Consider the following 9,199-nt stretch of genomic DNA (forward strand, 5'->3'; position numbering starts at 1 on the left):
GATGATGATTGTGAGTTTTTCAGCACTAGGACAGAAATGTCAGCCTGCATCATCAGTTCTCAACTAAAGTTATTACAGAAGGATTGGTTTGTATAACTTTGACTTGCTAATTAGCTGCCCAAACTGTACGTAAGATCAGCGAAGTTGAAAATGTATAGATCAGTTCTATTCATTTAAACTCAGTTGTAAATAAACCGAATAGGCTGAACATGCTTTTCCTGTTGAGAACTGTTTTGATGATGAGAAAGTTTGGCGTGGATGTGTTTGTGGGCGGGGCGTTTGTTGTGGCCCCGCCCACCGGCTGTGCATTATAAATGAGCTCCGCCGTCAGCGGCGGCGAGGCTCCGTGTGAAGCGCGCGGAATGGGCTCAACATGGCGGAAACTCTAGCGCTTACACCGGTTCTTACCGTCTCTCGATCCCGCTGTAGAGCAAGTTTCTTATAAAGTTTCCCCGAGGAGTTCTTATGGCAGCACCGGCGTCAGATGAGAGCCCGTGAAGCTCCGGTGAAGATGAACGGCGCAGGTAAGCGACAGTTGGGACTCTGCTGAGTGGAAGCCCGCCACTCAATACAAAATAGAAACGGTCCTCGCGACTTTACATCTCGCAATTCTGACTTTTGTGTGATATAAACTCGCGTTTCTGAGAAATGATGTAGGAACTGCGTGATATAAACTCACAATAACTGACAATTGGGTGTTTACTATTGTCCTTTTGCATTATTGACGCTATTTTCCTGCTTGATACTGTAAAGCTGCTTGGACACAATCTGTATTGTCAAAAACGCTATATAAATAAAGGTGCCTTGACTTGACAATTGTGAGTTATAAAGTCAAAATTGCGAAAAATAAACCGTAATAAACTACAAAATTTTACCGTACATTTCTGCCATATGGACATCAACTTGAGATAGTCACCACTAATAAGCTATTACTTAATATAATCTAGAAACTTTAATTTTCTGTAAATCTGCTTTGCGACTATTTGCATTGTGAAACGCGCTATACAGGTAAACTTGAATTGAATTGAAATAAAGTCACAATTGTGATATCTAAACTCGCAATTCTGAGAACATGTCAGTCTTTTTTCTCCTCAGAAATGGACTTTATAACTTGCAATTGCGAGTATATCTCGCAATTCTGAGGAAAATGTCCAAATTGTGAGTTTATATCTCGCAATTCTGAATTTATTTCTCGTAATTCTAAGAATATAGAGGATTTATAGACGAAAAAAGTCAGAGTTGTGCGATGTAAACTCTCGATTACCGTTATTTTTTTATTCAGTGGTGTAAACGTGCTGATTTGTGACGCAATGTGACTGTAATGCTGGTGTATAGAGATGCAGCTAGAGGCTGTGTGTTGTTTCAGAGCTCCTGGCCCCTGCAGCCCTGCCCTCAGATCACCTGCTGCGCTCCGGAGCGGTCATATTCCCCGGTAAGAGCCGCTGCGGTCACTCGCTGTGTGTCTGTGTGCTCGCTCTGATGGAGCTCTGTGTCCGCAGGTGCCTTTGACCAGCACGGCTGTCCTCTGGTGGTGTTTCCAGCGGAGGCTCAGGGTAAACTCCCAGAGGAGCTCAGCAGAGAGGAGGTGTCCCACTTCATACACTACTGTCTGCGCCTGCACAAGTACGACACACTCCGCTTTCACTCAGTCTAAACGTGTGGAGTAAGAAAACAGAAGTCTTGAAGAATCTGCAAGCTGCTCTTTTCCATATAATGGTGCCGATTCATGCTGCCGAGCTCCCTAAAGGACACCAGGCATGTAAATAGCAAGTCTGTTTGTCCCATTAGCACTCTACAATAGTTTACAACATGCGCAAGTATCAATAGTTTTTAGCGTCATAAACATCGAACCGGTTTTTAATTTTTTTTATTAATGCAGCTTTGTGTAGGACCAAGTAGATGAGTTTATTTATTAATGGGAATGAATTTGGCATTACATCACTTGCTCACAAATCAATCTTCTGCAGTGAATCCAAACAGCTGATAAAATTTTCACTGGAGGAAGAGTTATTATGGATTATGGACTCTATGGTATTTGAGTTAAAAACGTCTTAATGCTGGATTAGTTTCAGTTTTTGTCTTCTCCAGATGTTAACTGATGGACTGGAGTGCTGTGGATTACTTGTGGATTATTGTGATGTTTTTATCAGCTGTTTGGACTCTCATTCTGACGGCACCCATTCACTGCAGAGCATCCATTGCTGAGACACTGATGCAGTGCTACATTTCTACAAACCTGATGAAGAAACAAACTTCTACATCTGGGATGATCAGAGGGTGAGGACGTTTTAATTTTTGGGTGAACTATTCCTTTAACACTGAGGACAATTATTTTATTTTTTATTTTTGTAAAGTCTTAAAGGGATAGTTCACAGAAAAAATGATCGTTCGGTCATCACCCTCATGCTCTTCCAACCTGTATGACTTTTTTCTATGTAAAAATATCTTGACGTTTTCAGTGTTTTTTTATTTTTATTCCACATAATGGAAGTCAATAGTCACGAAAAACAGATGAACCCAAATCCTTTAAAATATCTTATGTAGGCTCTAACTTTAGTTTTTTCTATGAAACCGGTTTAGAACAGACAGAATCTTAACTTTTAGTCGAACTGTCCCTTTAGATGTGATAACATCTAACACACGAGTTATGATTACGGGCCTCTGGTGCTTGTGTGTTGCTTTAATCAAACTCTTGACATCCCTTGATCACTGTTGTCTGAAATGGAGCAGCTTGGACTTTCTGCCAGTTCTGTTGTGTTTCACAGAATCAGGTCATGTCTTTTTGCCTGATTGATGTTGTGTGTGTTTGGTGTTTTCCTCACCTCTGTCCTGTGTTTTTCTGTTGGCAGCATAAGAGGCGAGGAGAGCCTGCTGTCTGTGGTTGTTGATTTGAGGCAAGCCAACCTCGCCATCGCACGCTTCATCGCTGAAACTCTCCTGTTGTTGGAGGTATTCATTGCGTTATTATTCTGTCTCGTGTAGTGTCATTCTGGCTTTTCTATAAGTATCATTTGGTTTCTATATTTGTGCAGGAGGCGATGACCTGGTTAATGTTTTGTGGCTTAATCAGCTCGAAGCATTAGTGTACTACACTATTAATCCAACAGTTTGCCGTGGTTGACACTAGATGTGTGCTGAAAGGAGTAGCGTGTTCACGTTTATTCCCTCTTCGTGTGACTGAGGCACACATTGTGTTTATAGCTCTAGATATCGTCCTTGTACCAAGCCTTGATCGTTCTTTGGTGACACAGAACAGCTCTAAGAAAATTAAATGGAGTGGTTGGTGATAATGTCACGTATCATGCTGTCCTTCAGAGACTTCATACAGTGCACTTCAGTCCAAACCTGCAGCTGCGTCTCTCACTGATCAGGGTATGGTAGAGAAAAGGTCTGTGGCGTTCCCTTCTGATAAACTTAAGCACCCTTAGTGCATCGATTCAGTCTGACTGATACAATAATGCAGAGTTTCCATCTGGAGTTTTAACAAAAGCCCTGTAGCTGTCAAAAGCCAATCAACAAAAACGATGCTTTTTGTCATTCTGCAGAATTTTGTTGACCAATAAACTTGTTTGTTTGGGTGCTGGTAATACTGAATACTTGGTTCATTTAGATGTGCTGCCGTAGCAATACAAAGCTGTCTGAAAATTGGCACATTTATTCTTTAATTACCATTTTCCAGATTTCTCTCAAAAATAAAAATGTATTTGTTCATCAAACTCCGTTATGGTTGTGTATGAAGCTGTTAGCCAGAATTATGGGTGGCCAATATGACCAAAATCGTATATAATAAGAGTAATTTTATTTTACAGTAACTATTCTATATCACAATATAGTTAATTTTGTTTAAATAAGGTCTTTGATATCGACTTTTGATACCATAGTAGTTTCATAACTCTTGTCACCAGTGTCAATATCACAAACTAAAACTAGCCTAAATTTTAAAAAAAAACAAGCTCCCTAAATAAGAAAAAGAAACTAATTATAAGCAATAAGACAAAAAAACTACAGTAGAACAAATAAATGCTACAATGTATAAAGTTATCAAATCTATGAAAACACTGCATATTTTTCACTGTGTAAATCAAATAAATATATATATATATATATATTTAGTCAACAGCAGTGAGAGATTTTCTCTGTTGTTTGATTAACATGAATGACAGACAGCTGGAATATTAGACTGCTGTCACTTTAAGAGCTGCCCGGATCCAGTATACTGTTACACGCGTGTTTTCTTTCTCCGCTGTTTGCTGCGTTCACTTAAGACCTAAATGACGGTGTTTACAAGTGTCTTCACGTGCGAGCGCCTCTCTAATGACAGCGCTCAGAAACCGTCTCAGACAGCGCGCGCATATAGCAAAATGAGTTCTGTTTCGGTTTCGCTGCTTGCGTTTCAACGGCTTAAAATCACTTTTTTTAAAATGCAATGCTGAAACGCATGCAAATGACAGGTTTTCGTGACAACGTAGCATAGAAATGTCACGTGAGCATGTAACCACGGTATATCTCCCACCCCTAGCCAGAATGGATGCGGAGTGTTTTCTAGACGGTGAAAGTCAAGCTGCAAAAAATAGTCCAACCTCACTTGAGCTTGTTTAACTAAACAAACAGTTTATGTCAGTGGCGTTTACTCGGTTGGGCTGTTTTACCCCTGCTTGCTGCCATCTTTGCTTTTCAGGAACAATTTAAGCCAATCACATGTCCTGTAAGTTTCATGTGACTGACTCTAGAGCACCGACTGTGCGGTGCAGATCAGCTCCTTCACTCCTGCCCGTAATATTCAAGCAACCCTGAAGACTTTGGCTCAGTTTCTCAGATATTTTGGTTTGGTGTTTGCAGATAAACTCTGAAGAAACTAGGGATGCAACAATACAGTTAGTCCACAGTTCAATACATACCTCGGTTTTTAACCACGGTGTTCTGTTCTGATAGCTTGGCACATCAGAGTATTTTTTCTTATGAGAGAGGTATTATTTTTCAGATTTTTACCTAAAATCGGATGGATTGGCCATTATTGAGTGCTATAAACGCATGTAATGTTTCATTCATACTGGACACCAGAGGGCGCCCTCCACATATGCATCACAGAAGTAATAGAACTGATGACGTTCCAGGAAATCCCTAATATGGATAAAGGCATCACTGTGGCTGTAACTGAATAAAAAGAAGATATAACGTTAAACGTTTTGAATGATAAAATGTAAGGACAATAAACACTTGCCTGCAGCAATATGTGATTTATCTGTGTTCTTCAAGCCATCTCGGGTGTTTTCATAATGATTAAGTATATTTGTAAGCCATTTCTAATCGACATAGCCTTTATTACAGTATAGCATATATTTTCTGCCTCATTCTTGGATAGGAAGCCACATCAGATCACAATTCTTACATTTAATCAGTACTCGACTGATGTTGTGAAGTAAAAACAATTTATAATGTTCTCTTTTGTTGAACAACGGGTTTAGAAAGGCTTCTCATTGCATGTCATTACAAGAGAAGATGCTCTGCGTATGTTGCTTTTTCAAATATAAGCTGGGAGGTGTTTCCTCATCTCAGCACGTGAACTCACGGACACACACACACACACACACACACACAGCCATTTCTGAGTGTAATAAAACACAGATATTATTTAAACTCAAAACAAAAAACTGTAGTTCACGAGCGCGTATTGAACCGTGGATGTTGTACCGAACGGTTCGATATTATATTGAGAATTGTGACATCCCTAGAAGGAACACTTTAAAATCTCTCACCCTTTTAAGAGCTTCCACAAAATATCAGACAAGAAAACATCTATTATAATGAAATATTTAAATGTTGCTTGCAAAAGATTTTCAATTCAGACTTGTTGAATGGCCATCAATTGAAGAAAGGGGCTTTTTGTAACGGAGTTGTGAGGTTACTGAATCTACCAGCAGGGCTGAACTATCAGTTGTCTGTCATGGGACTGTGATGATGGTATAATTGGTTTCAAAACAGGACTGTGAATGGGTCTTGTGAGCTCTGGCACAGGGCAAGATCAGTGAATGCTGTTTCCATCATTGACGTCAAACCTGGCGTGATGCAGCTTCATGTGCCAAAATTTAACATGCGAGCAAATGAGTTGTTGGAGCTATAGCTGTTTAGCTAACTTTATTTCGGTTTAAATCAGATGGGCTTTGTTTAGGAGATTGGCAGTGGAAATTGTTTCTATCTGCTTTGATGCATGGCGATTTATAGATGCCCGTTTTATTTCATGCTGGATTTTTGGGTGAGCTCTTCCTCTGCGTTTGTGATGGTCTTGTGAAGCTCTAGTTTTGCGCTTGCGACGAGGCTGAGATCTTGAGACTGCGCAGGCCAAGAGCTGAGGATCACATGCCTGCTGTCGTCACATGTCTGCTCTTATCTAATAATGGAGGCGAGTGGGCAGCCCTTGTCCTTAACATGGACAAAGAAATCTCACATCCCTGCATTACTGAGTCACTGAGCTTCCCTGAGCCTACACAGCGTCTGCTGTACTGTCCTGTGTTGTGTAGGTTTCCAGAAGGATCATCCACTCTGTGTATATTGTTCAACCAAAGAAGAAAGATGTCCTGAAGCAGCTGGGGAAACTCCTGACACCGAGTGGCTCCAAGCAGCACAGACCCGTCCTCTTCAAAGTGAGTAACACATCTGAATGAAGAGACCTTCACTTCCGCATATTCCACACCTCTGCTCTGTCCCAATGGGCAAAATATAGGGTTTCCCCCACCTTTGTGAACTTTTGACTGAGTTTGAATAACGAGAATCACCAAAAAAACCACAAAAACATGAATGAACATCAGGCGGTGTTTAAAGAAACCGAACAGCTTACTGGAATGAATCGTGCCTCATGTAATCAGACGATCAGGGTTTCGGCTCGTGTCAGTGCTCATAAGCTGTTAGTTGGCTAGAAAAGTACTTTAGAGAGGAGTATATCTGAATAAATCCGTCGTGAGCATGAGATATGACAGCCACCATTAAAACGATTATACATTGAGACTGAAATGAGAAAGATGTGATTTCTCGGTCAAAGCCACTTATTTTCCTTAATGTTTAGAGTTCATTTATTGTGAGTTATGTGGTTTCGTGAAACCTAATTATGTAGTTTAAATGTTACTATACAATGCAGTTTTTAAATGCTTATGTGAATATAATAAATAGCTGTTGACTAATGGTTTGAGCTGGTGTTATATTAAATGAAAGGGTTTGCTGTAGTTTACAGAAGTGTTTAACACAATGGCCGCCTGTTGTCCAACACAACAATTCAAAACCTCATGGACCATAACATATGAACTGTTCTCTTCAATAAAAACTAGTAACTGAGGGGGATAAAAACAAGTGTTTGCATTTAACATCTTAATCTTTATTATTGTTCTTTTTTTTTATTTTTTTTTTATTATATACATTTATAATGTTCATTATCTTAATTTATTATGAATTTATATTTTATTTTATTAAATGTGTACATTTAGATTGCCTTTTATTTTATTTTTTATTATATACATTTATAATGTTCATTATCTTAATTTATTATGAATTTATATTTTATTTTATTAAATGTGTACATTTAGATTGCCTTTTGAAATTTAATTTAACGTTAATAATTTAAATTGAAATCAAATTGGAGTATTTTAATAATTTGATTATCCTGTTGTCCCATTGAGAACCGCTGGTTTACAGCTTTTATTTATTTATTTATTTTTCTACCATGTTGAAAATGTCCCCATATCCTGAAATATTACAGAATAAATTGTGTACATGTTAACTTACAATTGAACTTGTTAATCTCAATCGAATTAAATCAATTCCCTATCACTGATTTCCAAAGCTGTATTTCTTCCTGCATTGAAGCGGTTGGTTTTAACGTTGAGCTCTAATGTCGGTTTTCTTTTATGTGGACAGCGCGTCTTCCTCAAAGAGGTTTTTGAGCTTTCCAACTACATCGACAGAAGCCAGTTACCGTCTAGTTTGGGTGGATACCTCATATACTGCCATAAGAGCTGGGTTGCCTTCGTTAAGGTAGGAGTTTTTTGCTTATTTGCTTGGCATGTTAAATGTTTTGACGAAAGTGTCTAAATACAGAAAGGTTTGTTTAGGGGACAGAAACTATCCCCTAAGCTCCGTAATAAAAACTCAAGAATCCAGTGAAAAGACCCCACCATAATAGTGTGTGTGATATCTGAATGCATGTGATGGCCTGTTCCTGTCCTCCCTCCAGCCTTTATTTAGATCTGAGCAGCCAGTCGTTGCATGAAAGCGCCGTGTGTTTGTTTGATTCTCTGGCTCCGTCTGCAGCAGGATGGATCAGTCACGCCACAGCAGGGTCTCATGATCAGCCCTGATGGCCTTGGATAACGCTTGGCGTACTCTATACATACCCCCCCCCCCCGCAGATCCTCACTGCTTCAGCAGCTCGCTGGCAGCAGCCGTGTTTAGTATGTGCATGTTTAGTGTGTGTGTGTGTGTGTGTTGTGCTCTGACTCGGATGTGTGTTTCATTAGTGAGTGTATTCATGAGCGCATCGTCTCTATTGTGTGTCGTCCTGGAGAAGCTTCAGAGGACAATCATCTGCGGTCATTAGCATGTGAAAGGGCCGCACACTCTCTGGTGTGCTCATCAGCGCTGTCCAGCATCCGCTCTTTCTCATGGGTTCACTCAGGGCTTGATATTGTCTGTCAGATCTGATCTGGGCTTCTTTGAGCCTTTATTTGAGCAGAGAGCGTGGGATTTGGTAAGGGTGCGCTCCTCAGGTTAAGATTGATGGGGCATGTTTGTTTCTTTTGGTACTTTGTTAAAGGTTTTAAAGCTAATTTTTAAAGGGGTCATGAACTGAGAAACCAAAATTCCCTTGATCTTTTGACAGATAAGAGGTCATTGTACTATAAAAACATCCTGTAAGTTTCAGAACTCAACTTTATCGTTAGTCTAAAAACAGCTTTATTGAAAGCAGTGTGCCAAACAACAGCTTGTGGAATGTACGACTCTATAATGTAATAGTGTGGATAAGCACCGCCTCCACAGATCATCAACGCCTGCTTCTACATCACTGTCTGTTTAGCCCCACCCAACGATTCTACATCAATAGGTGCGTTCGACTTCATGCGGCGCCGCACAAACCGATCGCCGGCTGACTTGAAGCAGTGCATGCCGGTTAGAAATTTTGTCCGACTTGAACCGGCGCCCACGTCACTGTCAC

The 9,199-nt window shown here is 40.0% G+C and overlaps 1 protein-coding gene across 1 annotated transcript in view; it reads left to right on the forward strand.

The window, feature by feature from the left end:
• Nucleotides 1-352: 352 nt before the first annotated feature.
• The window catches only part of LOC107717021 (guanine nucleotide exchange factor DBS-like), an 18,949-nt gene continuing 10,102 nt past the window's right edge, over nucleotides 353-9,199 (forward strand). The window contains exons 1-6 of the mRNA XM_016523667.1: nucleotides 353-524; nucleotides 1,367-1,432; nucleotides 1,500-1,623; nucleotides 2,850-2,949; nucleotides 6,519-6,641; nucleotides 7,906-8,022. Coding sequence (XP_016379153.1) covers nucleotides 485-524; nucleotides 1,367-1,432; nucleotides 1,500-1,623; nucleotides 2,850-2,949; nucleotides 6,519-6,641; nucleotides 7,906-8,022 — 570 coding nt within the window. The 5' untranslated portion in view covers nucleotides 353-484. The remainder of the gene's footprint in view (nucleotides 525-1,366; nucleotides 1,433-1,499; nucleotides 1,624-2,849; nucleotides 2,950-6,518; nucleotides 6,642-7,905; nucleotides 8,023-9,199) is intronic.

The sequence above is a fragment of the Sinocyclocheilus rhinocerous genome, unplaced genomic scaffold (assembly GCF_001515625.1).
Source record: "Sinocyclocheilus rhinocerous isolate Xijiao unplaced genomic scaffold, SAMN03320098_v1.1 scaffold210, whole genome shotgun sequence".
NCBI lineage: Eukaryota > Metazoa > Chordata > Actinopteri > Cypriniformes > Cyprinidae > Sinocyclocheilus > Sinocyclocheilus rhinocerous.